General features: G+C 38.4%; 1 protein-coding gene across 12 annotated transcripts in view; it reads left to right on the top strand.

The window, feature by feature from the left end:
* KIAA1109 (KIAA1109 ortholog) overlaps nt 1–16,366 on the top strand; it is a 108,231-nt gene that overhangs the window by 28,650 nt on the left and 63,215 nt on the right. For 11 of the 12 annotated variants that reach the window (XM_033159753.1, XM_033159742.1, XM_033159752.1 and 8 more), the window contains exons 14-26: nt 647–764; nt 2,222–2,377; nt 4,238–4,335; nt 5,417–5,595; nt 5,718–5,824; nt 7,383–7,588; nt 8,102–8,329; nt 9,607–9,744; nt 10,595–10,771; nt 12,739–12,867; nt 13,408–13,527; nt 14,851–15,131; nt 15,690–15,940. In XM_033159753.1, coding sequence (XP_033015644.1) covers nt 647–764; nt 2,222–2,377; nt 4,238–4,335; nt 5,417–5,595; nt 5,718–5,824; nt 7,383–7,588; nt 8,102–8,329; nt 9,607–9,744; nt 10,595–10,771; nt 12,739–12,867; nt 13,408–13,527; nt 14,851–15,131; nt 15,690–15,940 — 2,188 coding nt within the window. The remainder of the gene's footprint in view (nt 1–646; nt 765–2,221; nt 2,378–4,237; nt 4,336–5,416; nt 5,596–5,717; nt 5,825–7,382; nt 7,589–8,101; nt 8,330–9,606; nt 9,745–10,594; nt 10,772–12,738; nt 12,868–13,407; nt 13,528–14,850; nt 15,132–15,689; nt 15,941–16,366) is intronic. The other variant, XM_033159746.1, reaches the window with a different exon arrangement.

Genomic DNA, 16,366 nt, shown 5'->3' with positions numbered 1-16,366 from the left:
TGTTGCTGTTTCAGAATCTGGTCTTCCAGATTTAGCAGGCCGCTTGTACAGGGGTGTGCAGGGGCAGAGGAAGGTGGGGGCGATAGGAGTGCACCACCCCCATTGGCGTGATCCCGGGGGGTTCCATCACGGCTGCCCCCCCACCCGCGCTGGGCGTCCCACCCCTGCGGGCGGTACACCACGCCCCCAGAACACATGCTGCACCCCTTTGGGCAGTGCGCCATGCCCCTAATATACGTGTCCCGCCCCTGTGGATGGCGTGCCATGCCCCCCGGATGCGTGCCAGCTACACCCCCGCCTGCTCCCCACCCCCAGTGCCGGAGAATGTAGCTCCGCCACTGGGGGTGTGTCCTTTTTTTAATACAAAAAACTAGGTTGAAAGCTACTTTATATTTTTGCAGTGAAAGCAGATGGCGAAATTACATACTGTAGTTTGAGTTGATTTATTATAATGTTTTTAGATAAATCATGTGGGAATTGACCTTTTAACTTGACAGACTTAAACATTAGTAAACTGGGTTAACTCTCTGCCCATGTTAGAAAGAAAGAATTTTTAAATTACTCATTGATTACACAGTTGTCATTTAATTTTGGTTGTTGATCACCATATTAAGAGTTAATCCTGCTGGTTGTTTATTTTGTTTAGTTTCATATTAATGCCTGCTACCCCCGGATATGGAACATGCCACAGGCATGGCAGTGTGAAGTTGAAGTTTACAAAGCAACCTACCATTTTATATTTGCTCAGAAAAGTTTCTTTTCAGGTAACTCTTCTGTTTTTGTGTACTTTGCATATTTTTCAAATAGTATCAACATCTGTATGGGGTGTGTTTTTGTATAGATGTATGCTTATTCAGAATTGTTACAAATATATACTATTTTCTTGTTCACTCCCTATTACTTTAGTCATTGAACCCATCTGTGGAATTTTTTTTATAATCACAAGAGCATGAAAATACATGCCTGCGTAGCAGTTTCAGTAAGGAGGTTTTGGTGCACTGGCCATCTAAATGATTCTTGTTTCACAGAAATTATACTGTCATGATGCATATGTTTGTGTTAAATTAGAAATATTAACAAATCTCTCATCCCTTCAACCCCACCCCTATCCCCATCCTCCTGGGCCATACAAGCCTGTTGTTTTGCTTTCTGTTTAATAAGCAAGCACTATTCAAAAGCTCTAAACAAACAAGGACAAAACAACATTTGTAATAGTAACTGACTGTTTACTTTTCAAGTGGCTGTCTTTTATGTTACTTTGTAATCCCGCAATATTCCATAGAAGTTGAGCTGTGTAAAATTGCAGCTGTGTTTTCAAATTATAAAACATTAGATTTAATTCTTTTTATAATTAAAGCTTTCTGTAAATGCAGCTCATTTCATAAACACCCTAAGCTAAACATGAAGTTAAAATGAAATAAATGAGAAGCAGAAGTGATTTCCAAAGTCATTTTTGCTTCTTTTTGCAAAAAAAGGGAAAGAATGTTGGACTACTTTAATTGCATAATGTTCAGCACTTGTAATATTTTAAATTTTGTTAGCTCATTCAAGTGTATTATTTCTTGCCTTCCGAAATATACTTATTTAAAACTGAAGTCAAAATTCTAAAATGGAAACACAATACTAAAACTGACTTTTGCAGTCTATGAGACTACTACAGAAGTTAAGATTTTTGAAAATGACTGTTTGGATTACAGTACTGGGAATGAAGCAAAACGTGTATTTCTCTTTCCCACAAATGCCTTTAACTGCATATTTAAAGTAGTAGAGCTGGGGTTTTGTTTGCATAGCAGGACATCTTCCTCTTTCCAAATCTGATCCAAAGGGCAGAATTTAAAGATGAATGGGAGGGCAGGGAGGCAGTGCTGCAGCGAGGGAGGAAAGGAAGGGCAAGTCCCATTATTTTAGCTGAAGTCCATTCCACTAAAGAATGGCCATTGCTGGATATCACTGTTGCTGTTATTGCAGGAATAGGTGCTTAATTTTTTTGCAGTGTGGTCCTTTGCATACTTAACTAATCCCATTGAACAGATTGGGATTTATTTTTGAGGGGGGAAATGCATAGATTAAAACTGCAACAGGGCAGGGTTTTTGTTTTTTTTAGTGCATTATGCAGCAAAAAGGTAAAGAAGCTGACTTTTTAATGCAACAAAATATAATCAGTTTTACAATTGTCTTTTCCCACTAGTGACTTGCAGTAACACGTCTTCTTTATTTTTAGATTTGATTCAGGACTGGTCTAGTGACAGTGCTCCTGATATCTTCTCATTTGTTCCCTATTCATGGAATTTTAAAATCATGTTTCATCAATTTGAAATGATTTGGGCAGCAAATCAGCACAACTGGATTGATTGTTCCACAAAACAACAGGAAAATGGTGAGAATATTTTAAAGCAGGCATGCTACATTCCTTTCCATATGCAGCAGTAATACATGCTTAACCAAAACAAATTCCTTCTTATCTGAAGATAATATTCAGCTCCTTTCCCCCTTTAATTGTAAAAGCCTTTAAATCCCTGATGTAGCAGCACCATTTGCTAGTTCTACTAATAGATTCCAGTTCCTAAGTCACTAAATTTCCACTGTTTTTCAGTGTAGCTAATTGTATATTTTAAAGATTGCTCCACAGAAATTAACCAGGAAGTATGGATTTGCCATGCCTGTTAGGGTAGCTGGTTCTCATATGTTCATTGGGTGTCCTTTCTCAGACATTCCTTAACATTGAGGGTATCACTTGTCCTTTATTGTCATTTAGAAAGCAATTGATATTGAAGAGGTATTAACTCATCAAAAGAGGAATGGAAGTAGGTACAAACAAAATTCTAAGATGCCTCCTCTCTTGTTCCAAGTAGGAGTGTTCCAAAACTCAATGAATTCAGAGGTGACAAGAGTGGCTTATGTGCCGTATGAATAAGCAGATGGAAATCCAACAGTTTTGACAAAAAACCCAAGTCAGGAATGCAAGAAGGGGTGGCAGGCCCAACCCATGTCCATGCAGAGGATTCTGGGCACCAGTGTGGCCTGATGATATATTTGGCCTGTGCTGCCATTTTCAGGGCTCTGCTTGTAGTGAGCACACTGTTTTCAATGCCAGATGACTTTTCATTGAGGGCAGTGACCAGGTGGTTCAGGTTATAGCCTTCCCAAATGTCCTGAATCTATCAATTACAAGGATACAGCATGACTGTACATGATTCAGTCATTTATGTGAGCGTCTTGGACTTCCTGGATACTTTTTTATGCTGAGAAACTGTCCTTTTCCAGTTGTTGTACTACGCATACTGTTGTTATTGGGAAAAGGTCACACCTCATCACCCTCTATCCAGTCATTTATAGTCTTAACATATTGGTCCTCATTATGAATGATGATGAGTGACTCTCCTCTGCTTCCCCCCCCCCCCCTGCTGGTTGTGAGTTTTAAAAATTATTTTCTGGATGAATGCTATCATATGTTAAATGATAAATAAATAAAGAGTGGGAACACTCATATATTTAAAATGTGTGATAGGTTTCGGCTCCATTGCTCTTTGGTGCCACCTGGGTTGATGGCACCACACCTTTCTTTTCCTCCTCTTGCAGGTATCTAGTCCCTTTCTTCTGCATTTATTGCAGTCCTGCTTTTTTGTTACAGCAGCATGTCTGTGCCATGTGCAGATCAGAAATATGCAGATGACACATTGTTCTCTTAATGATCCGCACAGATGTGTTGCTGGGTCTTTAAAAGACACAAATCACCTGCAATTTACATATGCTTATTTATGTATGTAGATGCAAATTTAGGCCAACTTTCAGCAGGGGGGGTCACTCTGTAAGTAAAGGTTTTTTTAAAAAAAAGAAAGAAAGAAGGGATGGAAGGGCTGGGGCAGGAGAGATGGGGGGGGGCTGGGCCACTCTCCATCAGTGTGCTTGGTATTGCAGTAAGGAGAAAAATGTGGTTGGATCGTGTAGCTATTTGAATTAGCGTTCTTTTGAATCTTAATAAAAATGGAAAAGGCTGTTTCATTATCCATATAAATGACATCTATTGAATTAAATTCTTTCAGTTTTTCTTCTTGTCCTGTTAACCTTCTGTAGCTGAGTGATATATGTTTATAATTAGTTTAGGAAGAGGAATGATAAAAAGCTCTTTCTTTGTCCTCTCTTATATCTGCTGAAGCACTAGTGTGGTATTTGTTAAGAGAATTTAAACAAATAATTAATATTTGACACCCCCCCCCCCCATTTTATTTTCTTGCAGTTTATGTTGCAGCCTGTGGGGAAACATTAAACATAGTTTTCTCCTTGCCTTTTACTGACTTTGTTCCAAGCACATGCAGTACTAGATTCTCTTTAAGGGTAAGTGGCTTTACTATTAAAAAAATAAATTCCATATGCCTCCTTGTTCTTTGCAAAAAACAGACAAACCCTAAGCTTTAAAGAAGAGGAGACATAATTCATCACAACTGTTCTAAAAAATCTTATTTTTCTTTCTTTAGTGCATATTCTCGATGCTTTTTATCTTTTACTCAGTTATCTCAAAAGACTGTGGCAGTGCTGGTGTGACTAATGTTAAGTAACTGCATTAGTAATTGAAGGCCAAAACCTTAAATAACTGTATTTCTACTTGGACAATAACTCTTCATAACATGCATATCTTTGGCTAGGCATTTTAATCTTCATTCTAAAGGCATGCATACAGTGGCAATTGTAGTCTTGCAGTTAAAAAATAATAATAGAAATACGAAGATTAACAATTTGGAACGATAAGCATAGTGCCTTTTGTATAGCTTTGAATATATGAGTTTACTAACAGTAGTAGGGAAATGTGGTTATTTGCTTTGCAGTGAATTTATTGAGATGGTTTCAGTGATATGCAATTTCCTTAATGTACAGTATATTCTGGCGTATAAGACTACTTTTTAATCCAGGAAAATCAAATGTTGGGGGTCGTCTTATACGCCGGGTGGAAAATCTGTGGTCGAGTATATCTCAAACTCTATATTTTAACTGGAAAAGTTGGGGGTTGTCTTATACGCCCTGTCGTCTTATACGCCGGTATATACGGTAACTGATTTTATCATACATTATGTAATTGTGCAAAACAGTAATAACTCTTTGTAAAAATGTTATGATGTATTATTCCTTCTATAAAATGTTCTTTAAGAGTGCAAGTTATGTTATTTACTATGAATAAAATAGTAAATTCCCCATTACATTCCTTGAAATTGTTATTCTCTGCACTCAGCTTAGATTGGTGAGAACAGTATATATGAATTGTGCATGAAAGTAATGATTTTGTTGCAAATGTGTTCAAAAAAGTAATGTACAAAAATGGTATAGGGCAAATACCAGTCCTGAGGCTAAAAGTATTTTCCATAAAGGTTTGAAGCTGTTGTATGGATATTGTGTAAGTCTTATATTCATGTTTTCTTTTCAGGGAGAAGGTCTTGATCTTCACTTACTTCTACCTGACTGCCACCCCAGTAAATATTCTCTGTTTATGCTGGTGAAAGATTGTCACCCTAACAAAGTAAATCCTGAGTCTTGCATTTCGGCTGATAGTCAAAGTGGTCAAAAACCAAGCAAACAAAAGTGGAGGAACTTGACTCAAGAAGAGTGAGTTCTCTTTCTCTTACTAAATAAAAAAATGTAGCAAGGAGCTAATGTGTTACTATTCGTATAGGTTCCTGTGTTTTCTCTCAGTTTTATGAAATGGTTAATAAAGCATTTTTTTAAAGGGCTGGCTGGGTTGAATGCTGGACTGTACCAAGCATTATGCTCACAATTGACTATGTGTGGCATCCAATTTATCCCCAGAAGGCTGATGAACAGTTAAAGCAGTCATGTAAGTGCCAACTTTTTTCCTATTATGTTTCAAAATGTTGAAAATGGCAGCCGTTATCATTTTGAAAGAGAAAATAGAGCTTAATCAAAATACTTTGGATGCAAGCAGTACAGTTCTTATCCAAAGTGGAAGGAAGGTGACCTCAAAGATGCATTGATTAGCTCATTGTGTTTCAAGACTTCTGGCCCTTCTTTTTTTAAAAACTTCAATTTATGATTTTCCACTATACAAACATACGCTACATGCACTGGATTCCAAGGTATTCATATGTTACATTTTTTTTTTTTTTTTTACAAAAAGAGCAGTAACAAGAACCCATTACCCCTAGAAAGTGTCATGTAACCAAAGTTAACCAGTTTATTTGTTTGTATTTGTTTTTACATTTTCTATGTTGCATTATATTTCTTTTTCCATTTCATAAGTAATCTCATTACTTTTTCTATTTTGTAAGTCCTTGTGTGGCTGGTTGAGATGGTCCTGATTACTTAAGTATTGAATAAAGCAATACCGTGTATTAATGAATTTATCAGGGTTTTTTATGTCACTTTAGTCTCTGACTAAAGCCGTATACCAAATTATTTGCATCTTGTACCTCTTCTTCAGGGGCAACTGGTTTAATATTTTCAAAAGGTAACTTGAGGTTTCTGTACCGTCTAGAAAACTTGAAACATGTTGGACCATAAATAATTTTCAGTGCATGACTGAGGCGTCTTTCTTTTGTACTGGTGAATGCTATTCGTTGTTTCTCTGATGGTCTTAGTCTGATATTAATTGTTCTTAATATGATAGTGAGTGAGTTGATCATCTAGAAGTCACTGATAGAGCAACACGAGCCCTGCATTTTATTTTAATGACTTTTGTGGCTTATATATTTTTTCTTTTCTGCTAACTTGGACAGTGGTTGACTGAAGGACAAAAAGCACACTTTATTACTCATTTTTTTTGCTCATAGTAACAAGAAAGTGCAGAAACTTTTTGTTCAGAAGTACATAGTAAAGATGCTTAATAACAATTTTCTTGACTCCTTTTTCCTGCCATGGTTTCCTAACCTATGTTACCTATGAGTAAACCCACTGAAATTAATAGATGCCAATTAGTCATGACTGTTAATTTCATGGGGCTTACTCTGCATAGCAGTAATTCTAGCATCAACCCGTACTTTGTTCAGTGAATAGATTGGGTCTAAAAGCATAAAACATTAGTTTATTTTTTTATTTAATACAATTTACATACCACTGATTATTGTAGGAAAAACCTCAAAGCAGTTTACCCCAAAAGATAAAACATTAAAATTATCACTAAAAAAAATTACAGCTGTAATTTAAAATACACAGCTTACAAATCCAATAAATCAGACTAAAACAAATTAAAACTCCTGCAGACTTTCCAATCATCTGGGTAGACTTGTCTAAATAAGAATGTCTTCAGCAGGTGCTGAAAGGAATGCAGTGAAGTTGCCCACCTGATATCAAACTTCAAAGCTTCCTTGAGTTTTTATAACTATAAATCCGTAAATGTTTTAGCTGGTTGTGCAAAATTATTTTCATTTATTCCCAAGTGTCAGAAATGGAAGAAACAATCTTATCTGCATCGAGACCATCACAGAAAATGACAGACAGGGGTATATCCCCTTCCGGTTCTTCCCGTCTTCCTGTTGACCCCTCAGAGCTTCCACCGGACAAACTCCGTGTAGAACTGGAACTCTCTCCAGACTCCCATATAACTTTATATGGGCCTCTTTTGAAAGCCTTCCTTTCTATAAAGGTATGATGAACTCACTGGTCTTACTTTTATTAAAGCACATGGAACAAGCAGTGTTTTGATCTATGAGTCATTTTACCGTGTGAAGGAAAGTCTAGATAGTTCTGGCTTGGGGAACTGAGTGTGATGTTTCCGTGTAGATATGGGTCAGCGTGTGCTGCCTTTTCATGTGGGCGATAGGAGAAATGTGAGCTGAGCAGTCTACCACCAAGTTTTAAGTGTTTGCAGTTTGTTCTGTTTTGCTCTAGTATTGGGTGCTTTATAAATAATGAATATATTCTTGGTATTGTCAAACCAGCCTTCCTCGTTATTTAAAAAGCCTGGTAATTGGAAGCTTTTCATCTCTGAAGCATGTGATAAGATACTTAACCCCGATCATACTAACTATTCATATATAGTTTAAAAACGAAAGCTTGTTTATTAGTTTAAATGGATTGTGGGACTGGAGCTTTATTGTGGTGTCAAAGGTTTATGTTATGCTCTTTTATGATGTGTTTTGCTAATTGGTCCTGCCAGGAAAATTATTTCGGTGAAGATGACATGTACACTGATTTTGAGGAAGTGATTTCAAGCCCCGTACTGTCCATGTCAACTTCTTCAAGCTCTGGATGGACTGCAGTAGGAGTTGATGCTGACAAAAAGGAGAGCGACACATCAGCCAGACATGCTCACCCCCTAACTTTGCGACCTTGGGATATTACTGTGCTTGTTAATGTGTACAAAGTGCATGGGCGACTGCCAGTGGTAAGTGCTTTGGGTGCTTTGGTTACCCTCAAGCATCACGTGTGCACTGGGTTGTTTAAAAAAAAAAATAAGTACGCACATAGAAAAAGAGAATTCCTGACTTTGATGTATTGGTCATGTTTAGCTTGGGTGTGTCCACTTAAGTAGTACACACACATCAATAGAAAATATTGTAAAGGGACATGGCAAAGCAATGTATAGTTCCCTGGACAAAGATATGTTATTGAGGTAGGGCAGTTTTTACATCTTCCTCACCTCCTCCCTCCCTTCTTTGGTAGTGATGTTGCTGTAGCCACAAGGTTATGGAAAAGCTGCAAATAGCTGCAGCCATTTAAGTAGTGAGTGTCTCACAGAAGCTGTTGGTGCTTCTTCCCCCAATACAGTTTTCTGTATTGTGCCAATAATCACATTTATTAATTAAAACAAAAATTAAAAATTCCTTCCAGTAGCACCTTAGAGACCAACTAAGTTTGTTATGAGTATGAGCTTTCGTGTGCATGCACACTTCTTCAGATGCACATGAAAGCTCATACCAAGAACAAACTTAGTTGGTCTCTTAAGGTGCTACTGGAATGACTTTTTTTGTTTGTTTCGACTATGGCAGGCAAACATGGCTACCTACCTGTATTTATTAATTAGTTCATTATCAAGAGTTTGGTTCTATTTTTCTATAAACTATCCCAGATGATCTCTTTCTTTCTGCCAGGTGCTTGTGGAGTATTTTACTAAGCCTTAAACTTAAAAAATATGTGCTCTCCCCCCAGGCTTACAAGGAAACTTGTACCTGTTGGGAGAGACTTCTCTAATAGAAGACCAGCTGAATGTTAGCAAGAAGCTAGCTATTAAGAGTTAAATGAGCTTTATTTTCCTTGGGAGCACTCAATGTCAATTAGTCTCTGAATTGCATTTCAAGACCCATATCAATGGACAGTGTTAAAGAGACATCCCTCTCTCTTGTGCACCGATGCATAGATGTAGGCATGTGTCACAACCAGAAGCCCACTCTTTCAGATCTTGGCCCTAGAGAGAGATGGGCCATCATAGGGACATTGCTGCTTGTATTGGGAGGGGGGGGCACAAACTTTCTGCCATACAGCACTCAAGGATCTGCACAAATAGTTAAGATATGATGCTGATTTATGGAATTGAATTACTTCCCTATGGGGCCTGCTGTATTTGAAGAGTGTTGCGAGTCCTTTTCGTAATTTGACTATTTGAGCAGCTTTGATATTCCTTTGAACAACATTTGATGGCATTTTTGATGTTTTGTACTGTAGCACTGCAACAGTGAGGGCCCTGAATGTCCCACAGCTTTCTTGGAAAGGTTGTGCTTTGAGATGAAAAAAGGATACAAGGAAACTATGTTACAGCTTGTGTTATCACCATTGAATTTATTCTTGAATGACAACTATCAGGTAACATGGCTGCATTGGGTGAATCATTTTCTTGAAGCTAGTTCAAGCCTTCATGTAAGGTTCTCTATGACTACATACTTTCAAAGCTGCTTGAACAACGATTTGTTAATTTGACAATTTGTTTAACAAAATTTATATACTGCTTAACTGTAAATAAAACCTCTAAGCATTTTTTCCTAAGGGTCAGTCAGTTCTGCTGTCCTTTCTTAGACATGTGATGTAGCACTCGCCAGTGTGTTTACATTTTATTCCTTAAGATACATTAGTGGTGGCACTGAACTTACAAGTATTCTGTGATAATCAACATTGCGGCAGCAGATGAGATGGAACTTCCCCCTCCTCCTCCTCCTCCTCCTCCTCCTCCTCCTCTTTTCAGCTGACTAACTCTGTTCCCCATCTATCTGGCCAGTTCTTCACCTTCTGAGCAAATTTCAGGGGCACACTGGGTGCTGTAGGGAGGTGGAAAGAAAAGGAAGTCCAGTTCTGCAAATGGAAGTCCATTGTGCATGAGGGATGACACTATTGGATGTCACTCATTACAACCATGTTTATTTTCCATAAAGATGTGTTGCCTCAGCAACCTTAACTCATATTAATTATTTTAAACTGTTTATTTCGTTCACCATAGATAAACAAAATAAGTAAGTCATAAGCATCTTGATCTAATTTGTGCCTTTTGGCAAAATTATAGCTTACATGCATCTGATGAACCTATAAACATTTGCTTTTCTATTTCATAGAGAAGAGCGACACTATTGCATAGTTGCAAAATATTAATCCATAGCCAGGTAATGCAGGCTTATTTTAGTGGGCTTTCTCCCCCACATGACTAGTCTTTTATTCTTCACAGAGGCCCAGTGTGGATGAAGTTCTTCGTGAGGGTCATATGAGCCTTTCAGGTCTGCAGCTAAGGGCTCATGCTATGTTTTCAGCAGAAGGTCTGCCCCTGGGAGCTGACTCTTTAGAATATGCATGGTTGATTGATGTGCAAGCTGGGAGCCTGACATCCAAAGTTACAGTTCCGCAGGTATGCCACTTAGCATTGGATTTGAGTGTGTGCACTGTTTTCTTAGCATGAACCAAGCACCTGATGCAAACACGCTAAGCCATATGCAGCCCCTATACCTCCTTTCTTCACATGGGCAGAGACGCAAGTCAGGAAGTCCCAGTTAATCATAACTTCCCATTCCATGCAATCTGGGAAACTATGGTTAATGGCTTTCAAACAAGCCAGACTATGAAGCCATTCTTTAAAGTTGGCTTATGAATCCTGGCTTGCTTGGAAACCATTCATGAAAATGCATGGTTTGCATGTAATGGGAAGTGTTCGTTGAGTGCGGCTTTCTGGCTTGTTTTCCTGCTCTCATGAAAAGGTGGCATGTGAGTCTCTGAAACTTTTGTATATCCTGGCTTTATTAAACTAGGTTATGATTTCTACAAGTTAGGCCACTAATTTAGGCTTCCTTGCTGTTTTTCTGAAACACCAGATATTGAAGGGAATATTCACATGATTGTTTCCATCTAAAATGAATTGAAATTCCAAAATGATAATCAGGGAAGGAATTTTAGATAGAGAGAAAAGAAAGAGAAGTACATGGGCTGTAAATGTTGGTTCAGATCTTGAAACCTCAAAATGTTAGATGTAGCTCTTTGTTTATCTACAATTTAAGAAGATAAGCATCAGGAATTTCAAATAACTTCCACATGCACCTTTGTTTAGTTTGCTTTAATTTACTTGGCTTGGATCCACACAATATTTTTTTAAAAAGCAAATCTGTTTAAATCTCACTGCATTAGTAAAACTTAAAAAAAGGTGGATAAAGCACTGTCAGCTTTTCTGTTCCTTTTTTCAGGAATCTACTGTAGATAACATGGAGGTTCTCATTTATTCATGGCAGTTTAGGTTCTGATTGCATAGAAGAAAACCCATTGTAAAAAGACTTGAAGAAAGAGGCTTGTGGAGAACGTGCATGTTGAATGCATTCTTACTTTTTCTATATGGACGTTATCATTCCCCCCCCCCCCTTTTATGAAGTACCGGTAGTTAAATGTTGCATGAGAAACCATTATGTTTAGCACTTCAGTTTCTGTGGAATATATTTTCAGTGAGAACAGCACAATTGTTCACAATAATACGCTTACTGAAAAGATTTCTCAACAAAGTGCTGCTTCATACTCTCTAGGGATAAGAAGCTTGTTGTAACTGAATATATTATGTATATAAAATTAGAGTGGAAAGTCCATAGGCCTCTTTTCCAGCTGAAATTACTTTTTTAAAATTCAAGTCCAGTTATTTTGTATGTGTATTTTGGCAAATAGTTGGACTAACGTGAATCAGTACATTGGTTGTCATGCAACTTCTTAAGCACCTTTGAATAAGCAGAGTGTCTTTCAGTATTAATGTTCCATTGTTGATCCTTTCCGGTTTCTCCTGTGTGCTGCATTAGTGTGAATATGAAGAGTGGAAGTTATTGATGGAAGCTTTTAAACAAAGAAACAAACCTGGAGTCAAACAAATGCTATTTATAAAAAGAGGGTGTGATGGGACTTTCCCACCTCCTCCTCCTCGCTGCAGCCCCTGTCCCCACCCTACCTGTTGTGGATAGTCCCCCAAATCTCTGGATCAGATATTTGGGGAATGCAGGCTGTAGGAAGGGAGCGGTAGGTGAAGCCACCTTTACACAAGCACAAGTCTGTTGTACAAGTGAGTTAAAACTCTATAGCAAATAGTTGGTAATAAATGTTGACCACACCTGGCAGCTTGCATTCAAAAGCTACTTTGTACGTTGCCCTTTCCCTTTTTGCAGACCTAGGATGTATGTCATTACAACGATAATTATAAAGGGCAAGATTTTGAGCTCATTTTGTAGAATCAGTTGCAAGGATTGGAAGCCATGAAAGTTCAGTTTCTTGGGCCATTTTTCAAATAGTTATTAAATCCTTCAATTTTAATGACTGTTTCGCTGTAGTTAACATGTTCTTACCTCTTTGCAGCTTGCATGCCTGCTCGAATGGGGACAGACATTTGTGTTTCATGTGGCATGCCGTGAGTTTGAACTGGAAAGGCCAAAATCTGTAATCATATGTCAGCATGGAATTGATCGTCGCTTCTGTGAAGCTAAGGTAAAGCCTAAGTGTGATATGATATTCTAGTTATAGTTTGGTAAGATAAATTGGTCATGTAAGAAATAGGTGAACATTTGGAGGTTAATGCCCTTTCAGCTTTATTAGTAGTAGTTGCGGCGAAGCCCCTCCCCCACCACCATTGCTGCCACTTGCTCATGAAATGGGTGAAATACTTCGCACACATTGGAATTCATAAACTAGATTGATGCAAGTTTCTGAAATAAATAGATTATTTAAATCCATGCCTCCCCTTTTTGTGGAAAACAGAAATGCAGTTGCAGCAATCAAAATGGCAATATGGAAGAGAGGGATTTTTTTTAAAAGTTAATATATTATGCAGAAAAGTAAGACACCCCCTCCCCTGGACACCCATTTTACTGTTTAGAAGGTGGAAATCCAGTTCACATGTTCCACCATTCACAGAAGAATAATCACTGTTCTCATGCCTTTTAAATTATACCAAGGAGAATATGTAATTATGTCCTTTTCTTTTCTTTTCTTTGCATAATTGTGTTTTCTGTTCCAAATCTTCTTTAGATAAGTTGCATCTCAGGCCCTTGTCCAACATCAGATGCATTAAAGTACACTATGACACGACTGGCAGTAGATGGGGCAGATATATACGTTGTAGAACATGGTTGTGCCACTAATATAAAGGTAAGTGTTCTTTTCATATCTCATGACCCTTCATTTCTGTAGTAATTCTAAAACATTATTTTACACTTTTCTTTAAAATAAGTTGTTGATATTACATAATGCACTTGGGAAGGAGGTACTTGAGGAGGGAGGGACATGGGTAATGCCATCCAAATTCCATTTATCATGGGTAGGGGAGAGACAGCCATGGGGAGGTGATAGGTCAACACAGAAGATGGAAGTGAGGTTATTTGTTCCTCTCTCTCTCTCTCTCTCTCTCTCTCTCCTCCCATGACTGGGTTCTTGGTTGCTCATTCTCTGTGCTCAGCTGCCTATGTGTGCTGTTGCTTAATGCCTGGTTGGTGCATAATAAGACATCATTTCCCCATGTTTTCATGTTTCCATTTTTCCAGTTTTTTATGGATGAGGGTGTCAATTTGGCATGTATTACTGAGACCTGAATAAATGACATGGGAAGAGTTAATCTGACCCAGCTGTGTAGGATCTGCCCCCAGAGACTAATGGAATCCAGCGGATTCCTGAGTGCCCTGGATCCCCCTCCCTGGTGGATAGATCAGGAGACCCTGTTGAAGGTTTTGTCATACTGACATGCCTCATGCTCCTGACTTGGTTGTCCCCAAGTGCTTTCTCTGCACTTTGGAGCCCATTCCGGTATGTGAGAGACCTGTGGGTGCTGAAACAGAATGGACAACAGCTAGAGTGAAAGACACACTGTGAAGCTGACTGAAGATTAGTGAAAGCACATAACTGTGCCAACTTGTGTGATGGTAAGCACAGAACGCCCACTTATTTGTTTCCATTGTGTCCTCAAGAAGCTGTCCAGCAGAGCTTCTTTGTAACTTTTAGATTGTTCAGAAGCTCACTCTGACTATTTTGCAAGGCACTTTGAGGTTGCTTGCCTCCATAGTGGTTTTGAAGCCACATACACATTCACTGCAATCTCCAGTAAGGCGTCCAGTGTAATGTCTGCCACAACACCATGGAATCAGTTCTAGCTGATGTGGCCTGATGACATGGACAAGGTACCTAAGATAATGTGGCCAACCACATGTTTCCTCAACCCTTATTACCTTCAACTGATTAAATCTTGCCATGGGGATGTGGCCAGGTTGATCCAGGATGTGGTCAGTGCAGGAAGGAATGATGGTAGGGTTCGTCTTGAAAGGTATGAGCACTCCTGAAGAAGCCCTGGACCCATTCATTTGTGACAATGTATCAGCTGGTTGCAAAGATCCCTTTTGCGGGGAAGGTGATTGTGAGGGTTGTGACACAAAACAGTGGCAAGTACTCTGGGTTTCTATTTTTTATCTATTTAACTTTTAGATGGGTGCTGTACGCCTTGCCAATTGTAACCTCCACAATCAGTCTGTTGGTGAAGGTGTAAGTGCTGCCATTCAAGACGTCCAGCTACGACAATACATTGAGCAAGTGAACAGTTGCCGAGTTGGCCTTCAGCCTGCAGTGCTGCGGAGAGCATATTGGCTAGAAGCAGGGTCAGTCAATTTGGGCCTTATCACTGCTGATGTTGCTTTAGCAGCAGATCACCATTCTAAGCATGAAGCACAGAGACATTTTTTGGAAACTCATGATAACAGAACTAAGAGGTAAGAGAAGCTACAGGTGAAAAAATGTCTTTAAGTAGTCTTATGGGTCTAAAAGTGGTCATGCTTAATGGACTATTGAATGATGCACAAGTGAAGTGCTTATATTTAGGATCTTGCATGAATGAATCTTAATAAATACTTTGCTAATAACTAGAATAAATATACTAAGGCAGAATTTTGTCATTGTGATTTAATGGGCTCCATGTTTAGGAATTGATGTACTAAACCATGAGAGTTAGTGACCATGGATTTTTTTGGGGGGGGGGGAGGGGGTTAGTTTAATTTTATGCTGCAACCCCCATACCATAGCCTAAGTCTTTAGATTCACGCTCCCATTATTTTTAGTGACAGTTGACCTCCTTAAGCACCTGTCTGCCTCTAAAAAACATCCAACCCAGCCTTCTTAATCTGTGCAGATTAATTTGCTTGTTTGGCTAAATGGGTGAAATAATTTGCATCAATTTCTGTGGAAGTTTGGGGGCTAGTAATACTTGGAATGAGATTATTCCATGGAATTAAAATATGCCTCTTTTTAAAATGTTACCTTTTGTTTTTTAGGTTATGGTTTTTATGGCCAGATGATAATACAAAGAATAAGAGAAGTAAGAACAAGTGTGGCTGTCTTGGAGGTTGTAGGTTTTTCGGTGGCACAGTTTCAGGACTAGACTTCTTCAAGCTTGAAGAGCTGACACCATCAAGTAGCTCTGCTTTTTCAAGTACAAGTGCCGAATCAGATATGTTTTATGGCCAATCTTTGCTACAGCCTGGAGAATGGATTATTACCAAAGAGCTTCCCAAAATTATGGATGGTAATTAGTGTGTGTGTGTCTGTACAAATGTATATACTTGACAAAATATTAATATATTTTGAAGATTATTTAGCATCATGGTAAATAATTTCCCATTTAACACTAGCTAGCTCGTGGCGTAAATAAAATAGCCATTATTGAGGGAAAAGTGACATACAGCTGTCACTGAAATACTGTTGTTGTTATGATTTTTGCTACATATAGAATTAAATTGGTATGCCTAGTTTCTAATATTGGAGATGATAATGTGTTGTACTGTACAAAGATATTCCAAATTGGTAACTGGGTTGATTCATAGATTGCTTGTTACAATTTCTACAAAACATATACAGTATGTACTTATTCCTCTATTTGGAAATCCTTTTTACCAAGAACGAAGGGGAAGTGCTAATACCTTTATTATTGACTTTTGTATATATAATATTT

The sequence above is a fragment of the Lacerta agilis genome, chromosome 9, assembly GCF_009819535.1.
Source record: "Lacerta agilis isolate rLacAgi1 chromosome 9, rLacAgi1.pri, whole genome shotgun sequence".
Classification (NCBI taxonomy): domain Eukaryota; kingdom Metazoa; phylum Chordata; class Lepidosauria; order Squamata; family Lacertidae; genus Lacerta; species Lacerta agilis.
The sequence above is the reverse complement of the archived record's forward strand: the minus strand, read 5'-3'. Positions and strand labels throughout refer to the sequence as shown.